Source organism: Bombyx mori, chromosome 19 (genome assembly GCF_030269925.1).
Source record: "Bombyx mori chromosome 19, ASM3026992v2".
Classification (NCBI taxonomy): Eukaryota; Metazoa; Arthropoda; class Insecta; order Lepidoptera; family Bombycidae; genus Bombyx; species Bombyx mori.
The window spans coordinates 10,515,566-10,540,711 of record NC_085125.1 but is presented as its reverse complement, the minus strand read 5'-3'; the positions used below and the strand labels follow the sequence as shown (position 1 = coordinate 10,540,711).

The 25,146-nt window shown below is 36.0% G+C and overlaps 1 protein-coding gene across 3 annotated transcripts in view; it reads right to left on the bottom strand.

Annotated features, from left to right (window-relative positions):
- Positions 1–1,007: 1,007 nt before the first annotated feature.
- The window catches only part of SC1 (voltage-dependent cation channel SC1), a 207,907-nt gene continuing 183,768 nt past the window's right edge, over positions 1,008–25,146 (bottom strand). Inside the window, exons 10-31 of one of the 3 annotated variants that reach the window (XM_062673803.1) lie at positions 23,931–24,142; positions 22,957–23,119; positions 21,299–21,433; positions 20,057–20,271; positions 19,471–19,641; positions 18,773–18,966; positions 18,098–18,329; positions 17,455–17,726; positions 16,727–16,971; positions 16,110–16,181; positions 15,881–15,998; positions 14,932–15,247; positions 14,325–14,600; positions 12,598–12,894; positions 11,892–12,180; positions 10,955–11,148; positions 10,209–10,411; positions 7,994–8,266; positions 7,109–7,468; positions 6,029–6,251; positions 5,384–5,495; positions 1,008–4,157 (exon numbers count right to left, since the gene is read on the bottom strand). In XM_062673803.1, coding sequence (XP_062529787.1) covers positions 3,952–4,157; positions 5,384–5,495; positions 6,029–6,251; positions 7,109–7,468; positions 7,994–8,266; positions 10,209–10,411; positions 10,955–11,148; positions 11,892–12,180; positions 12,598–12,894; positions 14,325–14,600; positions 14,932–15,247; positions 15,881–15,998; positions 16,110–16,181; positions 16,727–16,971; positions 17,455–17,726; positions 18,098–18,329; positions 18,773–18,966; positions 19,471–19,641; positions 20,057–20,271; positions 21,299–21,433; positions 22,957–23,119; positions 23,931–24,142 — 4,778 coding nt within the window. In that variant the 3' untranslated portion in view covers positions 1,008–3,951. 3 annotated transcript variants of the gene reach the window in all.

Here is a 25,146-nt window from a genome sequence, read left to right as displayed (position 1 = left end):
CCCAACCTTCAAACCGAAACGCATTATTGCTTCACGGCAGAAATAGGCAGGGCGGTGGTACCTACCCGCGCGGACTCACAAGAGGTCCAACCACCAGTAATTACGCAAATTATAATCTTGCGTGTTTGATTTTTATTACACGATGTTATTCCTTCACCGTGGAAGTCCATCGTGAACATTTGTTGAGTACGTATTTCATTACAAAAATTGGTACTTGCCAGCGGGATTCGAACACCGGTGCATCGCTAGATACGAATGCATCGGACGTCTTGTCCTTTAGGTCATGATGACTTCGAAGATCCGGTGGTAGATTCTGCCAAGCACAGCTTTTACTAGTGCTAGTGTTTTATTGTTTTAAACTAATTAAGTTTTTTAAACTATAAAACAATTTTTTTTATTCTAAATTGATTAATATCTCAAATTAATCAACTTCATTTCGTTTTCTTCATATAATTTCTAAAAATAAAAGATCACACAATGAACTAAAAAAAATTTTAAACTTGACACTGATAACCATAGTTCATCATCATCATTATCTTGCCCTTCTCCCAGTTACCTGGGATCGGCGCAACGTGTTTTCTCCTTCCATACTCTTCTATCATATACCATTTCTTCGCTCACTCCCCTCTTACCCATATCGTCTTACACGCAATACATCTATTTCTTCTTAGGTCTACCTCTTCCTCTATATCCTTCCACCTTCATAGTTAACATTTTCTGACCAATCTCATCTCATCACATGTCCATACCATCCCAAACGCGCACTTCTCAGCTTCTCTGTCACAGGTGCCACTTTCAGACTTCCTCTAACATATTCATTCCGTATTCTATCCATTCTCGTTACTCCACACATCCATCGCAACATTCGCATCTCTGCTGCATGCAATCGCCTTTCATCATCATAGTTATTAACATCTATTTTATAGGACTGGTAACGTTCAAAAATAGAAGAAGAATAAATGGATTGTTTTTTTTAAGCAGATTTAGAATAATGAAACTTCAGAAAGTACTATAATTTTATTTAATCATAATTTCAACATGGTTAATTCTTACTTTGTACCTTAGAAGGAAATCATATTTCGCCAGTATCACTCAAAACTTTTTATTTACATATCATACAATTGAACATATTATTATTATATTACACAAATCGAATCATTACAGACACATGCTTCGAACAATTTTACATGTACATTGTACATAATAAATTATAAATTTATTTAAAAAGTAATTATTGACCTCCTTAAAACTGATGTAAGTATAAATAGATGCAAAATTATTTCATACTCTTTAATATTTACAAAGTAACGAACAATAACGAGAATTCTACGTATTCTTAGAACATTTTACGCTTTCTTTTTTTTTAATTATTAAGTATCTTAGTGAATGGATAATTTGTTTAGCAATTGTGTAAATGTAAAGCCTAGTGGTAAAATACAAAACATTTCATTTTCTTAAGTACTAAAAATCGAAACAGGCTTCGAAAAACTACATGAAAAATAACGGTAAAGTATTTTTTGGTCTAGAGAATTTTCGAGATAAAATTGAAGAGGTACTAATAGACAATATTTTGGTCCTTGCTAAATAGAAATAGTGTTAATATGAATTTTAAAATTTAAGAATTAGGAAATCTATTTTTAAAATTTGTTCTAGGCATGCTGATACCGGAACTACTATTATCTACTTCAAACAAGCACTTTGTGCCAACATACAAACAATTTTAAAAATATACAGAACGCTGCCAACTATTGTAAACTTTTCTGCCATTGAAATAAATGAAATAATTTTGGACGGGCCAAATATGAAAAAAAATTAACCCATACAGATAATTAAACAAAAATATATATTCAGAACTAGGGCCAATAAGCCTGCGTTAAAATATTTCACGTAAAAAGATGAAAAATATTGTCTTTTACACAAGAAATACTTAACATCAATAACTATGTAAAATAAATAAACTTATTAGTCTACTAATTTTTTTTGTGCGATTTTATTTTTATTTATTATATAAAATTGGCTAAATTGTATGTATACTATTTAAAGCAACCCGTAGTTTTAAATGTAATGAGAGCTCTGAAAACTTTTAGGCTGATCAAACATATTAATTAATATGACTTATGCGAACGTAGTATTCAATCACGCGGCTTGCAGTTACGTAGATTCGAAAATTTTCAATCTCGTTTCTTTACAAGAGCCGTCGGAGCTTTCGGAGAAGAATCTAGATTTTCACGACGGTCTAAGTTCAGAACCCATTTATAAGAGTAGACAGCATAGGAACGCTATTTCGCAAGAGCTATGCGGCATGATAACCTTCTCATCGTGGTCGCCTAAGTACAGCCCTGATCCAGCTCACGCAGAAACATACTACCATCAATGCCCTAGACATGGTTTGATGGATCTATTCTCGGTGCTCGATCCGATGGTAGATGCACTCGCCAAGCATTGTTTAGCTACTGGACCATGTTCAGAGGCGTTGTGGTGGTTGTTAGCAATCTTGGCCGTACCGGCTGAGCGATTAGGTTTATTCACCAGTCTTGGTGAAACTGGAAAGGCATGCGGGCCACCAGCAATCCATCATAAAAAAAGACAACTTTAAATCTATTCTAATTGAACAGTTTTTGAAAAGTTAATAACATAACATAAAGTAAATCTCCCAATATATAGCGATATAATGGTAATACGCTGTAAACTATAAATATTTGAAGAGATTTACTTCAAGTTACATTACCGCCTAGCGTATATTATTCGCTCGAATTTGATTTTGTCCCATTGAATTGAACTGTTTTTTATGAAACATATTTTTTTGTATACTATGTACCCTTTTCAAAATAAAGCTAAGTGTAAAAAATTTGATAAAAAACAAAATAGTTAAAAATGTATTATGGGTGATTTTGTATTATTTTCATGAAATTATTGTCTTGCAAAAATACTATTTGTTAAACCGTCGGTCTATAATAAAACAATTACGAGATCTAGATGCATTAAATAAAATAAATAAGACGATGTGAATATCTTAAATTTTTTGTATTAATTTATGTTAACTCTGGTTTTGAAAAAATGTGGCTCTATTTTCTTATATCTCGGTCTCCCGACAGCGTAGCGAAACAATACGGTACTAAACATAAATTCTATACCAAAAACTTGAATCAAAATTAATAAAAGCTTTTGCGCGAAATTCGAATTAAAAAAAAAACACGAAACTTATGAACGAATCAGGCTCGCCCTCTGGTAAATATTATTTATTTGGTGTTTATTTTTTTTGCATGAATAAACTAATATACATACGAAATATTAGTTTAATATTTGGAGTCAGTTTACCTAATCTAAGCATCATAATTTAATAAGTTTTTTTTCGTAAAATCTTCAATCTGTGCATTGAAGATTATATAGTGTACATTTGTGACAGCTTTAAAATAGTCATTTATACTATCTACCAATAGAATTCTTTGTTTATCTGGATTGCATTATAATGACAAAAAAAAAAACGCTAGAAGCATATTTCACAAGGCGTGAGGCAGTTAAATACCTAGCATCAATAAATTCCTACAACGTTTAAAAAAAAAAGTATAATGTTGCAAGAAATGTATCTGCAATAAGTTTGGAAGTTTCTGCTAATAAACATCTTATAACACATTATGTTTATTAATTAAATTATTAACATTTAACGTTTTTTGTATTGCGTAAAACAAAATAACTTTTGAGCAACGATAAAATTGCGTAAATCGGAACTGTCTTTTATGTCGGATTACATTTTATTGTATCGATCTCCGTATTTTCGGGTTTACGGTTTTGAGGCTACAATACAACCGAACACCACAGATCACAATGCACTCGTCCGTGTGCGAACACAATGTATATACACTCACAAGCGACAACGATCGAAATTTCGAGAACGTTGCATTGTTCTTAATTTGAAAAGTCGGGAGCCGCGTTCGGCTCGTCGGGCGTGGATCAGCTGGGTTGCTCGTCACTCTCTCTGTGCACGAGGACTCGTACTACGGTTGGCGGCGCTGTCGGAACCGGGGCTGCGTCCGGTGATGCTTCAGTAACGAGGATGCTAACTTCGCTGTTATTTGCGTGCGGGGAAGGAGTGCGGGCGCGGGCGGGAGGCGTTGGTCGCCGAGCTGAGTTTCTTCTTGAGCTCAGACGAAGGGAACCTGCAAACGTTTCAGAATTCTGAATTGCTGTTCATATCGGATACGATTTATTTTTGATTAAAGCGATAATACGTTGTTTTCCTCTTTGCGGTGCTCCTTTTCTGTACATTGAGTTGTTGGGTGAGTTTCTATTGCCTATTTCTATTTTAGGCTTTTTAAAATTATATTTCTGAACTTTATTAGTACAGAGTATTTTGTTATCAATATTAGTCGAATCTCGAGTTACATTTTTTTAATTAAAATACTACGAAATTTTAATTGAACTCTAATTGAACTATTCAAGCAAATACTAGCTAAATGCATCTAGTTTATAATCGGTTTAATTTTAAGTATTAACACGTCAAAAAATGCAAGGAAAATACTCATCTTGTAATTTTCGTGTCGATTACACTATAGTAAAGTGATTTTCGATCCTAGAATTAAAAATCTTACTTACGAATTCCTGAGATGCATTAAAAATGAAGGACAGAATGTAAAGGTTCTATTGTCTACAAAACGTATCACATTTTATGGCAACACTGAAGCATCGATATAATTAAACGAAGCGATCATGCAAAAGCATTCAGGACTCATAGCAGGATTCCAATGAATCACGATGTTATATGCCAATTGGACAAAAGCACCGTCTAAACACTGGGAACAAGACAAACAATATAACCTAAACGTATTTATGGTATATTAGTTAGATTTAAACATTCAACAACGATCAATTTTTATTTATTTCTCACGAGCACAAGCATGTTCACATCAGGTGGTCTATTTAAAAAAAATAACAGAACGGGGATATTTGATGTTTTAGAATAATTTTTTTAATGTTACTCTACAGACACATCAATAATACATACCCTCTTCTAAAAATTTAGAAAATGGAACTTTGGGCAACTACTTTCTTCGAAAATTTGAAGAATATTTAAAGAGCTTGAATTTCGTTTTTTTGTTTTTTTTCCTACTTATGTTGATAGCCTTGAGAGGCTATATCAGCTTCGCCTTAACGTGAGGTCAGCTCTCGGAGCTCAAACCGGAGTGTTGCTAACACTGGCCCTAGCAAGCAAGAGCAGTGCTTCGCAGAATCTACCACCGGATCGGAAACGCGACCCACTGAGAAGATCCGGCGAGAAACTCAGTGGGCTGTGAATTTGACGGCTTTCGTTCTCAACCACCTGATGTGACAACAAGAATGCAGGTCTAATACAAAAATGACAGGAAGCAAAACATCACAAATGAACCTGCGCGTTTGGGGCCGACATCTTCATCCATTGCGTCTTGGTGACGAAGGAAAATAGGCAAACCGTATGCCGACCTACGTCTGGTTGGTGCTGATTCTGAACAGGCTGCCATCTAATTTATAAATTTAATTTAAATTAAAAGAAAAAAATAGAGAAGTCAGTAAGTAACCAGTCGCTTTAAAAAAAAAAAAAGGATTTATTCTTTATTTCCCTTTAAAATGTTCATTTGCTTTTGCTATATTAGTTCCTCCAATCAAATCAAATCAAATAAAAAAAATATTCAACATAAATGAAAGTACATACTTGTTGAACGTCAAAAAGAACTACCGCCAATTCACAAAAACTAGCATCCGTCCTGAAAAGAGCTGGCAAGAAACTCAGCGGGCGTGTCTTTTTTTTTAAATTAGATTTTTTTTAAATATTCGTTTTTACAATGAGTATTATAACGTAACAATTATTGCAATTGAAATGCCCGGAGCGAGCAACTCATTCCCACTTTGTGCAATTTTCTAGTCGCTAATCACGTAACTGGCTCTACATTAAAATGTTAATTTTATTAAAATAATTTACTGAACTATGAACGAAATGAGTCATTTATAATGTGCAATGATTTCTCCTTGCTTCCTTGACTGACTCAAAGGTTACCTGTTCAGCCGGCGTGGCACCAGGCAACAAGAGGAGTGGTAAATTTAACCAGGCCCCTCCCAATTCGCTTATGTCTGATGCTTCGGAAGCCCTTGAAGATTTCCGACTTGACGCATGCGATCCTCTTCTCACGTGCAGCAAAGCACTGAGGCGACCGCCCCAGCCTCCTCCCGGAGACCATTTCGTGCTTTCCTCTTCAACAGACGGACTGCGGTTTTTACGCCTAAAAAATATGCGTTTTTCCTTAATTCTAGTCTAAACGAAGTTCTAAATGTGACTATGCGGAGGGGTAACCTAATCGGGAAAAAACGTCCGTAAGGTAAGATTTTTATTAGTAATGCACACAGTGTACGACTTAACTTTGTAATAACGTACAAAAATAACATTTTTTTATCATTCATTGACCACGATCTCAGAGCGTTCGTTTAGCAATACACTAACTCTTATGCAAACAACCGTGAATTAAGTGTACCACAATAAGTTCACACTTTATCGAATGACCGTGGCTTGTTGCGAAACCTCCAGTTTTATTTTCTTTATACCTCGAATAGAACTTAAAATTAATATTTTTATAATAAGGAACTTCATTCATATCTTGTGTCTCACGACACCACATATTTTTTAATAGAAAAAGAGACGGTTGGCCAAATATTAAAATGTCGACGAATAACGCTTTAGGTGTCCACGCTACCACATAAACTATAAAGTACTGTAAGCATCGGATGGTAGCTATGGTCTGGTGCCAATAAGACTAATGTCAATAATCGTTATTTTTAGTTTTAAATATTAGAACAATGACACATCAATAAATAAACAACATGAAAGGTCGCACTACTTTGTTTCTTAAATAGTAACTTTTGAAGATTGTTGTTAATCTAATTCCCTTTTAGGACAAAAATTATAGATACCTTTCCAATAAACTGGCACTTCAATCTAATTTCATACAAAAACGTACTTAGGTCCTTTTAGCTCCGGGCCACAGGTATAACAACAAACAAAAAAACGCAAAGCTAAACCTTAAAAGTATTTTAACTACTTTGTAAGGGAACTGATTTGTAGTCGAATTATTGAGTTACTAACTTGACGTATTCTCTCCAAGCACGCTGTATAGTCCTCGCAGCCTTATCTTCTCTCTTCCATATCCTAGTCGAAGAGACAATTTCCAGTTCCTTTCTCGTCGGAAATTGCTTCTTGAATTTGATATCCATCTGCTCTTGCAATTGCCTGAAGGTTTCAGTTTCTTCAACGTGACCCAAAACGTGTTTCACCAGTGCATGCAAGATATCTAAACAATGTATCTTATTCCCTCTAGCTATAGGGAGATTAAAACTGACTAAAGCCACGGTGTTGGGCTTTGAGATGCCCAAAGGTGGGTCTAAGGAGGCTATGAACTCGGATAGCTGAGCAAAACTGATGAACTGAGTCGCATGTGGGTCGTATCTGTAATGAAAACAGAAAGTTAAGAATATTATCTGGAAACATTATGCGATGTTCTTTAGAAATAATGTCGAATTGATATCGTCGTGGCCTAAAGGGTAAGACGTCCGGTGCATTCGTATGTAGCGATGCACCGGTGTTCGAATCCCGCAGGCGGGTACCAATTTTTCTAATGAAATACGTACTTAACATATGTTCACGATTGACTTCCACTGTGAAGGAACAACATGGTGTAATAAAAAATCAAACCCGCAAAAATTATAATTTGCCTAATTACTGGTGGTAGGACCTCTTGTGAGTCCGCGCGGGTAGGCACCACCACCCCGCCTATTTCAGCCGTGAAGCAGTAATGCGTTTCGGTTTGAAGGGTGGGGCAGCCGTTGTAACTATACTGAGACCTTAGAACTTATATCTCAAGGTGCGTGGCGCATTTACGTTGTAGATGTCTATGGGCTCTAGTAACCACTTAACACCAGGTGGGCTGTGAGCTCGTCCACTCATCTAAGCAATAAAAAAAAATAGACTTACTTGGACCATCTAATGTAAAACATTTCAAGGTCATCTTCAACGATACCAATTTCTTCTTCCTGGTGGGCTTGGTTGAAATTCTCGAGGATAATAGCTATGTACATGTTGATAACGATCATGTAGCTTATTATGATGAAGGAAGTGAAGTAGGTGATCGCTAGAAGTGGACTTCCACAGTTGCCGTTCGAGTGACCATGGTCGCCTTGTTCACAGTCCGGCGGTTGGATCATGAGTGACTCTAATACATCGTTCCAACCCGCCGACGTCATCAGACTGGAAACATAAACGACGAATTGAAATCGTCGTGGCCTACAAGTTAAGACGGCCGGTGCATTCGTATCGAGCGATGCGACGGTGCCGGTGTTCGAATCCCCCACGCAGGTATCAAATTATCTATTGAAATAAGTACTTAAGAAATATTCACGAATGACGTCGACGATGTAGGAATAACATTGGGTACTATAAATCAAACCCGCAAAAATTTTAATTTGCGTAATGACTGCTAGTAAGCTGTGGCATTAGCCGGTGTGGGTAGGTACCGCCATCCTGGCTCTTTCTGTCGTGAAGCAGTAATACGTTTCGGTTTAAGGGTAGGGCAACCGTTGTAGAATTAAACTCAGAACTTATGTCTCAAGGTGGGTGGTGGAATTTACGTTGTTGATGTCTATGGGCTCCGGATACCACTTAACACTAGGTGGGATGTAAGCTTGTTCGTCTTATTATATTTACGTTATATAACAGTTTTTGGACCCTTCATTAATAATTAGCTTTCGATTATGCGCCTTAGTTAGTGTTGTCCTTTAGTGGACTTGTTTTTCTTGAGATAGAAAGATTGCGGCTGGCCCGGAAATATTTCTTCTTCACCAAGTATGTTGGGCGAGCATAAGTGCTATTTAACGTTTTATTAGTAGCTATATACTAACCTCTGCGTAGCCTTATGGATTATAATAGGCAATCTCAACAACGACCGATCGATAAAGTGTTAAAGGGGAATGCCCATTTTAGGCCCAAAGCGGACAATAGATTATAGAAAAAATACTTAGTGCATTAATTTTGTCATAAATAAATATGCATTTACTTCCTTCCAAATGAGCGCCACTACAGTTTACAATAAGTAGTTTAAAAAAAGGAACCCTATTGAAAAAACAAGGATTTTGATTTTTGCGGGAAAAATATTGCCAGCTTCAAAACCTTTGTACGAACGTATGAAGTAAATATTTTAAGTATATAAATAAAACATATCAGTTAATCATTTTAAGTATTATCATTAATCTAACGATTTTAATGGGTTTTATGCACATAAAATAATATCGAAGACATACCCATTGGACTTTAACTTGTTACTATACTTGAGACCTTAGAACTTATATCTCAAGGTGGGGGGCGCATTTACGTTGTAGATGTCTGTGGGCTCGAGTAACCACTTAACAACACCAGGGTGGCTGTGAGCTCGTCCACCCATCTAAGCAATAAAAAAAACTTTACTAGTATTGTTATTTAAATATGTACAACTAAAACAAAAACATAAAAAATAATGTGTACTCGTAAAAAAAAGATTAAGATATATATCAATTATCGGTTATTTAAAAAAATAGTCGATATATGAATTTCATGTAATTATTTTTCTTTATACTGACAACACTGAATTTAATCTGACTGACTGACACTTCGCTTGCTGCTTGTGGTGTTTGTTTTGTTGTGCTTGCGTGCAAAATGGATGTTTTGATTTTTCTTCGATTTATTTTACTTTTATCAATAACGTTTCATACTACGACTAAAAAACATTGTGTGAATTGTGGTTTTACCCTGACCAAGATTTAAAACCGTGTATATGCTCTCCTTTGTTATTTTTAGATGATTTACTAATTGTATATGAAGATGAAGAAAATATAGATATTTAAAGAAGTATGTGTGTTTTTTTTATACCCTATTGGATAAAAATACATTAGGAACATCTTAAGCATTAAGAAAAGAAAAGTTCTTGAAGTATCTCACAATCCGACACTTATTTATATAGAAAATTAACCTCGAAAACGAGTTTTTATTTTTATTATATTTTTTATAATAGTGGCGTCAATTTCAATATATTTTTTAGATATCCAATACATTTAAGAATTTGAATCAGTACATTTTTATAGTAATATTTGATGTCCACCTTGGGCCTAGCACACTATGGAGAGTGGGCATTCCCCTTAGTAAGGCTTTACATACTAACCGAAAAAGCAACTGCATACTCCGTCCGAACGTTTGAAAGTTGACTATATCGTCTAAGGCACCTTGTTCTTTGACGTGACCGAAGACCGACATACCGATTATTGCGTATATGAATGTAATCAACGCTAACAGAGCTCCTATATTGAATAGAGCCGGTAACGATACCACTAATGCGAATAGAAGTTTCCTTATGCCCTTAGCAGCCTGAAAATTGAAATGGCGATTTTCATCAGTCAAAATCTTTTCAACTCGAAGACTCGATAATAAAATTTAAACGCATTTAAGTTTTCCATCGTAATTTGCGATAAAATAGCAATAACAGGTAGAAGCTTTTGTGAGTCCGCGCGGGTAGGTACCACCACCCTGCTTATTTCTGCCGTGAAGCAGTAATGCGTTTCGGTTTGAAGGGTGGGGCAACCGTTGCAACTATACTGAGATCTTAGAACTTATACCTCAAGGTGGTTATCGCATTTACGTTGTAGATGTCTATGAGCTTCAGTAACCACTTAACACCAGGTGGGCTGTGAGCTCGTCCACCCATCTATGCAATCTATACTAATATTATAAAGAGGAAAGATTTGTTTGTTTGTTTGTTTCGAATAGGCTCTGAAACTACTGGACCGATTTGAAAAATTCTTTTTCCATTAGACGCCGACATTGTCCCTGATGAACATTTGTTTCCGAAGCGAAGCGAGGGCGGGTCGCTAGTAAATAAATAAAAAGACGTCACGGAAAATCGGTACTTACTTTAATCAGTCTTAAGATTCTTCCTATACGAAATACTCTCACCACTCTCAGTAGAGTGGGCGATATGGGCAGATCTATCATTATATCTTCCATAACTATGCCTAAAATTGACGCTAAAACTAAAAGGAAATCAAAGACGTTCCAAGGCACCGTAAAGTAATGATACCTTAGACCGACGATCTTAACTATTGCTTCTGTAAGAGAGAAAATCGAACATGAGTGTTTATAAGAACATACGAGATGTGACATCGAACGGTGAAAGGATATTTGGTTGAAGCGATATTGTTGTATCTTTACAGAAGAGACATTTAAAGATTAATATTTGGAAAAAATATCATAACAAAAAAAACTTCTTCAGATATTTCAATGGAGTAAACTTAATTGAAGTTCAATTAAAAACATCGAATGTTATGTATTTTTTTATTTTATATCCTACCTGGTGTTAAGTGGTTACTGGAGCCCTAGGACATCTACAATATAAATGCGCCACCCTCCTTGAGATATAAGTTCTAAGGTCTCAGTATAGTTATAGTTAGTCAGTATAGCTATAGCGGCAGAAATACCGGGGCGATGGTACCTACCCGCGCGGACTCACAAGAGGTCCTACCACCAGTAATTATGCAAATTATAATTTTGCGGGTTTGATTTTTATTACACGATGTTATTCCTTCACCATGGAAGTCAATCGTGAGCATTTGTTAAGTACGTTTGTCAATAAAAAAATTAGTACCCGTTTGCGGGATTCGGACACCGTTGCATCGCTAGATATGAATGTACTGGACGTCTTATCCTTTAGTCCATGACGACTCACACACATACAATACCAAATAACCCGCACATTTAATTACAAAGATAAATGTTGCGTGTTAAGCAATATGTCCACTTAAACCAAACAACCTTTCACCCTTCGATATTGTATTAATTGGATGTAACATACCTAAGCCGAATACTGTAGTAAAAAACGCATTACTAACTTCAAGAATGAAGAATACGGAATGAGGCTGATCGTAATGCTCTATACCCATGGTGAGCATGTTTAAAAAAATTAGAACGAATATAGCTATTTCGAAACGACGCGAATTCGATAAATCATAGAACATTGCTAGAAATTGATTTCTTGGCCTCTTTATTACTTTCTGGGGCTTTTTCCTGCCAAGTTTCTTCATAGCAGTGTAATAATGTTTTTGGCTTTCTGTAAGGAACATTTCTAATACTCCTCCTTCATACTGTAAAATAATATTTAATTTTTATTTAGACATCACATTCGATAGATCATATATTGTATTTTTTTGGAACGAAGTTCCTTATCGCGCGTTGTGAAAGGGGGCTAGACGGAAAAAATTCTTACGAAAAGTTGTCACGACACTTTTTAGATCCGTCATTCTGACCAATCAACGTGTAGGCGCTTATCGCGTGACATTGCTCGTATCCGATTGGTCCGCGTAATGAGTACAGTTTCTCGAGATAGCGTTTCAACAATAGTAATTTAGTTCATAGTATTGTATTTTTCTTCTTCATCATGCCGTAATTTATTATTATAACTTAAAAAAAAATTACAATTCCTTCACTAATTAATCGAAAGGAACTTCGTTCCATCCGGGTGTCCCTTGACACCTCTGAAGTTTTTTCATGTTCTTACTTACCTTCTTCTTGAGCATATTAAAATTATCTATTATTACTCCTATAAATAGATTGAGGGTGAAGAAAGAGCCGCAGACGATAAATATAACAAAATATATGTACGCATATAGATTTGCCTCTCTCGCTGGTTGCAAGTCGACTCCTCGTGCGTCAACTGCGTCGGCCATTACTTCCATCCACCCCTCAAACGTGGCTACTTGAAATAACGCTAAATACGCTATACCGACATGGTCAAAAGATATCTTGGAATTCACCCAAGAGAAATTATTATAGTAACATTCCCATTTATCGTTTACTATCTGAAATAGAAAAGAATTTAGTTTTTATTGTGCGTAATAATATTGAAGGCACCGTTTCTTTGCCAAACGTCAAAAAAGTGAACTTATAACTTCTATCTTATATGATATGCGTCGTCGTCTTAACACGCAGTAGTTTAAGGGTAGGTGTAATTCAATGAACCAATATCGTTCTATTGTTTAGTAAGTATATATAATTATATCTAGTGACATTTCACAAAGAAGGATTTTTAATGTTCGTAGTTGGTCCGATTATGAAATGATTTTTTTTATGACACAGCTTTTTGAGCCGTTCCGCTACATTGCTATCAGTCATGTGTACGTGCATTGTCTTGTCGCGCATACAGAGCTATAATATCACTTATGCCATTCATATTAAAACTGAACTGAGTTTGAGAAAATCCCTTTTTTTTTAATAGTTATTAGTGAGATGTTTGCTTTTAATAATAACGTTTAAAGTTGTAGTTTAAATATTATCATTTTATTTCTTTAGTCGAGAAGAACTGTATAATTGTATTATGATGTTGAATTTTCAACGCTTCTCATGAAAAATTACATAATTAGCATAAGTGATGTTATAGCACCGTATGTGCGTTGTGTTTCTAATCATTCTTGTTTGGAGCGTCGTTACCAGTGATTATGTAACTTTGCACAGACACTTTAATGTTGAAGGAATAATATCGTAAAGAAAAAACCAAAACCCGCAAAAGTTGTGATTCGTGCAATTACTGATGGCGTCTTGTGAGCTCGCACGGGTAGCAATTTTTTTTCCTATCTCAGCTGATAGCCTTGAGAGGCTATTTCAGCGTAACCTTAACTAGTAGGTGAGCTCACGGGGCCCAAACCTGACTACGTTGCTAACACGAACCCTAGCAAGAGCCGTGCTTTGCAGAATCTACCACCGGATCGGAAACGCGACCCACTGAGAAGATCCGGCGAGAAACTCAGTGGGATATGCTTTGCATTAATTTACTTGAGCCTACTATGAGCCCTTCGTCGCAAGCGACGGGTTCGACAGGAACGATGACCATCCCATGACAGGAATGATAAGAACCGCCGCCCTGCCAATTTATACCGCGAATCAGTAATGCGTTTCGGTGTGACGTTTGGGGCAGCTATCGAAGCTACTATTGAACTGGGACTTAGACTCATGTTCCAAGCTGAACGTCCCCATTTACATTGTTAATGTCTATGGTTATAATATGGTAACCACTTGAACCATGTGGTCTGTGAGCTTGTCCATCCATCTTAGCAATAATCAATTCAATAAATTTTAGCTTATTACGACCAATTGATTCCGGCACGTCTGTAAAAACAACTGCTAAATCTATGCCTTTTGGATTTTCATTTCCCAACCAATTACTTTTATCTGTTTCATGACTGGTACTATCTTAATCTGGTGTTTATGGCTAAAGAGAGGTAATATCACTTACGTCTAAAGGTAATAATTCTCCTTCTTCATTAACGCACTTGAAGAATTTTCCTCCGAAAAACTGTACTCCCATTATAGAGAATATCAACCAAAACACTAAACAAACTAGCAGAACGTTGAAAATGCTGGGTATCGCGTACATCAGGGCGTTCACGACTATACGCATACCCTGCCACCTCGAGATCGCCCGAAGCGGCCTCAAAGCGCGTAAAGTCCGTAACGACCTCAAAACTTTCAAATTTTCATTCTCTTCTATCAACAAACTAAATACAGAAACCTGTAAAGTGAAAGCAAACTAATTAACCGTTCAAAATGTAATAGATTATAGAATAGTATAGAATATCTAATGGTGGTAGGACCGCTTGTGAGTCCGCGCGGGTAGGTACCACCGCCCCGCCTATTTCTGCCGTGAAGCAGTTATGCGTTTCGGTTTGAAGGGTGGGGCAGCCGTTGTAACTATACTGAGATGTTAGAACTTATATCTCAAGGTGGGTGGAGCATTTACGTTGTAGATATCTATGGGCTCTGAGGTCATCCACCCATCTAAGCAATAAAAAAACAATAAAAATAAAGAATATACTTTTTGAACTGCGAATGAGCATACTTACGAATACTATAGTAAAATCTAACAACGTCCAAAAGCTAGTGAAGTATCTGAAGAATCCTAAAGCTATCCATTTGAGAAACATTTCTATTATGAATATCATACAGAATCCCAAATTGGTCCAGTACAATATCTTCTTTAATGGTTTGTTCTTTTCTAGGTGAATGTCTTCGAAGCACAGCGTGATGCTCGAAGCAAATATCAGGACCAGAACGAACCATTCGAATGCGGGCGTGTCGACATAACGTAAAACAAATGTTCGAACCAACATCCAACGTTGGCCAATTTTTGTGTCTATACACGTGTCCCAACACGAGCTTCTGTAATAAAGATAATATACAAAAATAGTTTAGATAATATTATTTTGACTATATATATATACTGTGGCGTAACATATTTGATTTTCAAATAAAATTATACGTTTAAATTATACGTTAAAAAATTATACATTGCTGACGTCCATGAGCGACGGTAACCATTAACCATCAGGTGGGCAGTGTATTTTTTTATTTATTGCTTAGATGGGTGGACGAGCTCACAGCCCACCTGGTGTTAAGTGGTTACTGGAGTCCATAGACATCTACAACGTAAATGCGCCACCCACCTTGAGATATAAGTTCCAAGGTCTCAAGTATAGTTACAACGGCTGACCCACCCTTTAAACCGAAACGCATTACTGCTTCACGACAGAAATAGGCAACTACTCATCTACCTATGTAGGCAATAAAAGAAACATGTTTTTTATTGCCTATGTAGTCTGACGATCGTGTGGCTCATGTCACTTATGGAAATCAGTAATCTCAGGGGCATATACAAGCCGCTGCATATTGCACCAAAACTAATACCATTTCATTCGACAACTTATAACTGAACGTGGTAAAATTATGATCGCGTCGGATATCGGTTTTATTTTCAAACTAAATGCTTAGTTATAAATATAAGATCGTACGTACATATCGTAACATTGACTCGGGAAGCAATCCTGGGGCACTTTTGGTTCCTTCTGTTTCCCGAATCCCGGAAAATTTCCCATCGCATCGATGTACTGGCCTTTAGAGTTCTTCCGCCCCCCTACGGTCAATTCATCCACATAAGAAACTAATGTTTGCCACGGATGTTTCATGTCGTCCTCGTCGGGCTTTTTATTCGGATCTTTAGATAACGTGTTTGGCGGGTCTCTACCTTGCTTCTTAGTTTTCTCCGGTGTTGTTTTACAAGAGAACTGTGCCATTTCATAATGTTCGTTCTCTTCGTCTGCAATTAGGTTGAAAATAAGTTTATCAATTTCAAATACATTGTGCCTTATTAATACTGTTTGGTGAGAACGTTCCAAATTACAATTTGAATATTAGAACATTCTCGTCAACAATAAGAAAATGTAGTCATTTCTCACGCATTGTGTTACACAATTTTATAGTAATAACTAGCTGACCCGGCAGACTTCGTAGTGCCTTAATCGATAAATAAAAGACCTAAACTTTTGTATAAAATAAACTTAAAACAAACAAAAGGAATCCGTCCGACGGGGGACACATTAAAGGAAAAACAAAATTGTTATTTTTATTTAATTCCGAGCATTTTCATATTCATCTACCTATGAAACCTTCTCTGGACTTCCACAAATAATTCAAGATCATAATTAGCCAAATCGCTCCAGGCGTTCTCGAGTTTTAGCGAGACTAACGAACAGCAATTCAATTTTATACATTTGGATATATAGATATACTTCTATTTTACATTCTGATGGAATTATGACCAAAATTCATTATCGATAACGAGATTACAATCGAGTTCCTTACCTCTCGAATCCGATGGCTGTGTGTAATATCCAGAAGATATTTGATTTAGTAGTTTTTGCGCTGATTTTTGTTCGAACGGCGACGTATCTTCTAGATTTTCTTTGGAATCTTCCCTAATGCTTGTTATCTTATGTTCGGTTGCCAAGTCTCGTACGTCTTTCAACGTCTCTTGACTGCCGTGGTTAATGTTGCTGCAGCTCTGATACAGTTGCGGGTATGCGAATTCTGAACCAACAGAAATTGGCCTGAAAAGTAAACATAATATGAGATGTTTTGAGGTATTTAATCTATGTTATGAAGTCGTCGTGGTCTAAAGGATAAGACGTCCGGTGCGTTCGTGTTGAGCGATGCACCGGTGTTCGAATCTCAGGCGGGTACAAATTTTTCTAATGAAATACGTACCCAACAAATGTTCACGATTGACTTTCACGGTGAAGGTATAACATCGTGTAATAAAAAACCAAACCCGCAAATCTTAATTTGCGTAATTACTGGTGGTAGGACCTCTAGTGAGTCCGCGCGGGTAGGTACCACCAACCTGCCAATTTCTGCCGTAAAGCAGTAATACGTTTCGGTTTGAAGAGTGGGGCAGCTAAAAACTTATATCTCAAGGTGGGTGGCTCGTTTACGTTGTAGACGTCTATGGGCTCCAGTAACCACTTAACACCAGGTGGGCTGTGAATTCGTCCACCCATTTAAGCAAAAAAGAATTTAAAAAAAAAGAATACCTGTTTACGGCCTCTTGGTAGCTATGGCTATAGATATTGTCATGCGGAAAGAGTATGGTCTCCTGTATTGAGGCGGAGTAACGCTGCTCGGTCGGTATTGACGCTTTCTTCTCTTTAATAGCTCGTTGCTGTGACATGAATTCGTTAACTAGCTCCTCTAATTTCGATTTTTTTTCAGTCTCTTTACTTCTAGATATAAGAAAACCTTTCTTCCTTACTATAGAACGTATTCTATCGAAGCTTTTAGCTAATTTTGAATCTTCGCCCACTTCCTGTAAGTTAAATATAGATTGTACTAGCTAACCCGGCAAACTTTGTAGTGCCTCAATCGATAAATAAAAGATCTAAGCTTTTGTATAAAATAAACTTAGCTCAGACAAAAGGAATCCGTCCGACGGGGGACACATCAAAGGGAAAACAAAATTGTTATTTTTATTTAATTCCGAACATTTTCATATTTATCTACCTTTTAAACCTTTTCTAGACTTCCACAAATAATTCAAGACCAAAGTTAGCCAAACTGGTCCAGCTGTTCTCGAGTTTTAGCGAGACTAACGAACAGCAAATCATTTTTATATATATAGATTAAGAACAAAAACAAGAAATCCACATTGAAGTGTACCAAAATGGATACGAGTGTTACCTCTTTTTTATTTTTAAGTTCTTCACTGTTAAAGCTGTTGAGCAGCAAGGCAAGGAAGAGATTGAGCACCATGAAATTTCCCATTACGAGAGCCGGTAAGAATATGAAGAAACAGCTCTCTGCGCCACTGGCTTGCTCGGCTCTCATACAGTCCCACAGGGGCTCGATCCATTCACCGCACAGTATCCGAAATATCATCATGAACGAATGGAAGAAATCATTAAAGTTCCATCTAAAGTACAAAAAGTCAATAAGCAAACATTTCAACAAACACTTATTTCCTTATTTCACCGATCAATGTTTTTGTTTACTGGAAGATAGAATACAAATGTTCACGATTGGCTTCCGCGGTGAAGGAATAACATCGTGTAATAAAAATCAAATCGCAAATTTATAATTTGCGTAATTACTGGTGGTAGGACCTCTTGTGAGTCCGCGCGGGTAGATGCCACCACCCTGCCTATTTCTGGCGTGAAGCAGTAATGAGTTTCGGTTTGAAGGGTGGGGCAGCCGTTGTAACTATACTTGAGACCTTAGAACTTATATCTCAAGGTGGGTGTCGCATTTACGTTGTGGATGTCTATGGGCTCCAGTAACCACTTAACACCAGGTGGGCTGTGAGCTCGTTCACCCATCTAGATATAAAAAAAAGTTAAAAATAAAGAAATTGCATACCTGGGTACTGGATCTGGATCGAACTTATCAGGGGTGTACGATTTAGAAAACAGCTGCATACCGATTACCGCAAATATGTATATAACTATCACTAATACGAACGTCAAATTACCAAGAGCACCTATAGTCGATATTATAATACTCAACAACACTTTCATCGTAGTCCACGACTGGGCTAACTTTAACACTCTCAACTGTAACAAATACAATAACATAAGATTCAGCTCGCAGAATTATCTTAGCTAGTGGTCGCACAGTAGTCGAAATTAGACTATTAATCAACTGAAATCATAAGTTTGAACATTATTATGTTTCTATTGTCAAAGACTATTGTACTTCTAATCAGAGATTTTGCCAAGACTACACTAATCAAATAAAATGAAACTTTATTATAGACAAGCAATATTAATCTATTCTTAATTTGACCACAGACTTTAAACATTAACAAAGGTTTGATAATAAATGTAGAGGTATATATTATGTTGTGTCAAAAACATGGTAGTGTGGGTAATGCTTGTTTTATTAATTTAATGTATTTTTTTATGCATAATTAAAAAAAAAAATAGCATTCTGCACTCTGTATTTTCTATAAGTGTGGGAAATTTCATACTCCGTAACGCGCAATTTTCGTAAAAAGGGGTACAAAGTTTTTGCTTCACGTATTAATATTTACAAGATGTTTTTAAATGTTAACTTACCAAACGCAGGCCACGTAGCACAGACAAGCCGTCCACTAATTCAAATATGAGATCGAGTAAGCTAGCCGAAACTATGATTAGATCGAATATATTCCATCCGCAAGCAAAAAAGTCTTTACTCATCGCCATCACTTTCATTATACACTCTAAAGTAAATATAGAAGTGAAAACCTGAAAATCGATAATAATAAAAATGACTAACGAAATACATTTTTGACGTAATTTGTATCGTTTGGTTTAAGATCAGTGATTCTCAACCTTTTTTTTGTTGCGGCACATATTAAACGATTTCAAAATTTGGCGGCACACAAAAAAAAAGATAAAAATTATTTACTTACTACAACACACTGCATAAATAGTTTATAAAAAAAATTTAATATACGAAATAAACTAAAATATACTATAATTCTTTTTTGTGGATTTAAATATATATTCATGTTTAAAATATTTTTCTTTTAAAATGATATAATTTACTAATATTAACATTATTATATATTCGCAAAATTTGGCGGCACACTTTTGAAATTTGGCGGCACACAAAAGTGCCGCGGAACAGTGGTTGAGAATCACTGGTTTAGATAATCACCTTATTTCCTATATCTAAGACCCTTCTAACGTTCTCGCTCATGCCGTGATGCTCTAGAGCCAAAAACAGTGTGTTTAAAACGATACAAGTCGTAATGAACAACTCGAATAGAGGATCCTTCACGATCCCGTAAAGACAGTTTTGGAATTGAAGCCAACCTTCGTAGTCTATGCAGCAAGACACGCAACACTCGCAGTTTCTATCCACGAGCTCATCTGTAATTAAATTTGAGTGATAATTTCACAAACGTTTGAACAAATTCGGACATAACACACAAGTTACGGGCGAAATCAACGAAAGCGCCGTAAGCATTTTATCTATAAAGGCGCTTTAAGCTTTAGTAATAAAATTAGCCATTACATCCAAGTTTACATGCAACGATAAGCAAGGAAACGGGATAGAATCCGGGGAATCATTGTGCGGATATCACCGGAAATTCAAGGAAAACCAGTAAAGGGTAATTTGATAATTATTCAAAAGCCAATATTATGATTATTGAATAGTGTTTCAATTGCATCGATATAATCTGATCAATTTATATATATTTTTTGTAATCATTTTTATTCCAACCAAAAAATTATAATTTAAAAAATAATAGTTTAAAAAAAATAACAAAATAAGCTTTTATAGAAAATCCAACTAAAAAATACAAAATAAATTTTAATAAATTTGAATTAAAAATAGTGTAAGAAAAAATGATTTTATTGTAAAAAAGCGTGGGATGCTTTTCAGGATATTATTAAAATAACCCTTCTACTCATATCTGTTCATAAAATATTTATAACTACTGATACCATGCATCCCACGCTTCTTTTTATAATAAAATCAATTTTTCTATTTTTTAGTTGTATTTTCTATAATAGCGTATTTTGTTAGTTTTTTTAAACTATTATTTGTTTTTCATTTTTAGTTGAATTTAAATTTTTTCAATTTTTTTATATTTTTTTATTATTATTGAATTATCATCGGTCCTTAATAAGTATACAAAATTTCGGGTTAATCCGACGTTTTGAAAGAGGCTCAAAATCATGTTCAAAGATTCCGTTACATACATACGCCCGAAGCTAATAAAAGCGTATTAAAAAAAGCCGCGTCATATTTATTTACGTATTTATGTTTGTATGCGAATTATTTGTAAAGACGAGACAACAACGAGTTAGCCAATTGCGACGTAGCCCGGCAGTCTTCCTGTGGGGAACAGGGGTGGACTGGGTAGCAGCATTGGCGTCAGTGTTTACTAACCTGTGAAGTAAGTGCAATTTTGCTCGTAATTGCCCATATGAGTTTTGTGCTTTGCTGCCAATAAACCGATCTCATTAATTTTCGTCGTTTCCGCTTGCGGGAGGGCGGGCGCACGCTCGTATGGCCAGTCCGCCCCTGACGATATTAATGAGGGTAGAAGCGTAATTGCAAAAGTGTCGAATTAAATGAACAATGAATATTTAATTATTGGAGCTACCGGTGACTTGAGAAGGACAATAAAAATAACATGTCATATAAAGTAATTGAGGAGTAAAAAGCTATTTAGTTTAGGCGACATTTCGCTTCTATGGTTTTTTTTTATTCCTTAGATGGGTGGAAGAGCTCACAGCCTACCTGGTGTTAAGTGGTCACTGGAGCTCATAGACATCTACAACGTAAATGCGCCACCCACCTTAAGATATAAGTTCTAAGATCTCTCAGTATAGTTACAACGGCTGCCCCACCCTTCAAACCGAAACGCATTACTGCTTCAAGGGAGACATAGGCAGGGTGGTGATGCTTACCCGTGCGGACTCCCAAGAGGACCTACCACCAATAATATTTATAATTGAACTTCAATTAAGTTTATTCCCTTGAAATAGCTGAAGAAGTTTTTATTTTATATTTTTCAAATTTTAAGCTTTAAATGTCTCTCCTGTAAAGTTACAAAAATGTTGCATAAACCAAATAGCCATAGATAGCTTTTCACCGCTCGATATATTAAAATGAAGGCAAAGGTTAAATAGGGGAGGTTATATTTTAAATTACGTTAATTTTTGTATTTTAACAAGACAAATGTATCCAAAAATGGCATGTATCTTTTTATAGTCCGGTATTGTTTTATGAAAATTGTAGGACGAACTTTCAAAATTTTGAACAACTACAGCGAGAATTAATCAGTTTGTTTAATATATTTGAATGATTTGGATACTGTATCTTCAAATGTATTATTGTACATTATTTACAAGTTCAATGATAGTGACAGTTATTTTCATAGCTTAAACGAAATATAGTGTAATATCGTAGTAATTGTAAAAAAAATATGATTTGCTGTAATTCCTTCTACAAAAATTTATTCACAACATTTGTTTTTAAAAAAGTTCACAATTCATTATTATCCAAGTATTCTCAAATGCAAGTGACATTTACTTAATAAAAAAACAACAATACAGATATTTAAATTGGGATACAAAATTACTTAGAAGGTGACAGAAACGTACTCTACATAAGATCGTTTTTGCGAGAATCAATAAAACTGTATAAATAGTAGAAAATTAGAAAAAAAAAACCATATTACGGCTGTAAGAAACGCAAGCAATGCTTGAATTTGAAATTCTAGTCCGTTGGTCGTAATTGTTTGTGATTATAGAAACAATCATGCAATAAAGTTCAGCAAAGATGTTCATATATTAAAGGCTGCTCTACTAAATTGCATTTCAAAGAAGACTTCTGTCCTAATTTAGGCCGGTTTATCGTGAAAATATGTACTTAGTGTCGGCAAAGCGTAGTCGATTCCGTGACAGAGATTTTTAGTATAGTGAGTTTATATAATGTGCTTCGTGTAAAGCCGTGCCAATAGTTAACATGTTATAATGCTATCAAATGTTAAAATAGCATTAATGGCATAACGTAATTGGTAGTTAATAATTGATTTTTACCTAAAACGACGATCTGATTGAGGTAGTCCGGATTCAATGGATATCTTTCGTACACGGTTTCTTTCTGCTTATCGCCTTTCTTTACTTTCTCTATTGGTTTCTCTTCTCGGATTCTCAGTTTGGCTTTCTGTTTTGGTTCTTCTGTGTGACTCTCCTGTGTTTGCTGTGAAATAACCAACGTTTCATACACATAAATGAGTTTTTAATTTTACCCAGCCGAATACAAAATTTTGGCAAAATAAAATTTCTTTTTGACGAGTTTCAATAGCCATCCATGGATTGCGGTAGGTTGTTTTATTTGCAATAGCGTTTTCGTCGAGATAACTTTAGGATGAAAGGTTGATTGAAGTAAAAACTTCTGAAAATTTTGCATCAAAACTCGATGAAGCTGATTGAACTTTCGAAAATTAAGGCTATAAAAGGCGAAATAATGATATAGAATATTTCTGAACATTGACTCTTGTTACATCTGAATTGCACATATATAAATTAGTTTCTAAACAAAACGTATGGAAACCAGTATAAGGTCGTGAACGTTAAAATATCAAATAAATATCAATAAATGATTCTCATTAAGTAATGAAAGAAGAATGATACGTATTAAGTAGTGGTGATAGAAGTGATATCGAAATAAGATTTGAAACCTTTTACTGGCCGGACATGTCATACGGAGATAGGGAGGGTAGTTAAAAAACGAACATTTCGGCATTCTTCGAAGTTTGAATTGTTTTTTATAACGGACGTCCTACCCTACATATCGAATCATGTGACTGTGCAGGCAAACCGGCAAACAAACCCTACGCCAAAAATGCGATCGTTAGTATAGAATTCGAAAAATGCTACTGCTTGGTTTGATTTTTGGCCCTTTTGCAACACGACGGGAAATAGATGGAGTCGTGTTATTCTAGGTACAGCCGCGGTAATATTTAATATCGGGTGTTTCATCCTGCTAAAAAAATCTAAGGTAAACATACTTGTAAAGGTGGCATTGGTGTTGATTGCTGCAAAGCAGGCAATGGTGGCGGCATTAGCAGTACCCGCCTCGGGTGAGGGTGAGGGGCCTGGTCATCAGACGTGTGTTCTCCGTCGTCGTGGTCATCGACCACGCCGGAGTCGTCGAGCGATGATTCCCTGTTGTTACTGTGATCGCTCAGTTGACGACCAGCTGCACTCAGGATGCCACGACCTTGAATTAAAATTAAGGGAGATTATATGAATGTTCCACATTAAAATATCGGTAGTGAATCGCCTGTTTCCGGTAAATCCGGTGAATGTCCGTTAGAGGAAAGATAATGTCATGAACTCGTGATTTTAAGACATATAACAAGGTATAGTCCGCGCGGGTAGGTACCACCACCCTGTCTATTTCTGCGGTGAAGCAGTAACGCGTTTCGGTTTGAAGGGTGGGGCAGCCGTTGTAGCTATACTTGAGACCTTAGAACTTATGTCTCAAGGTGGGTGGCGCATTTACGTTGTAGATGTCTATGGGCTCCAGTAACCACTTAACACCGGGTGGGCTGTGAGCTCGTCCACCCATCTAAACAAAAACATCTAAAAAAAAGGTATGAACGCCATTTTAAAGGTAACAGCGGTACGAGAAATGGAATCATCGTATAAAATGATCGTTGGCGATTGATGAAAGAGATTTGCTGTTGTTGGGAACAGCTTCGTCGCGACCACTAATTTCCATAGTTACTCGCACAGACACCGAAGTTGATACGATGCGATAGCTACATAGATGCGATAGCTGGATCCGAAACGTCGGGAATAATATACTAACAATAAAAAGAGTTAGATAAAACCGTAAAAGTAGTTTAAAACGACAAGCTAACACCGAAAGAAATACTGAAAACTTTACATCTTATTTTTTTACTTGAAAGATTAAGATTGAAAGAATGTTTGTTTCATTATCTCAAATGCTTTTCATTGTTCGTAAATTTTTTGTTCTAAAATTAAACTTAATTCCATTTGTGACGCATTATTCTTATTATGCAGTTTTAAATTAACAGCGAGCAATGAAAAGCGAACAAATTTTTAAACCAGATTCCATCTGCATTCACGCTTCAAGTAACCACAAGCATATAACTAAAATGCATGGCGTACCCCGACAAACGATCTCCATAAAAGTAACCCGACATGAGAAGCGCACAATTATGTAACTCAGACATGCGGTCCAAGTATAAAATGATG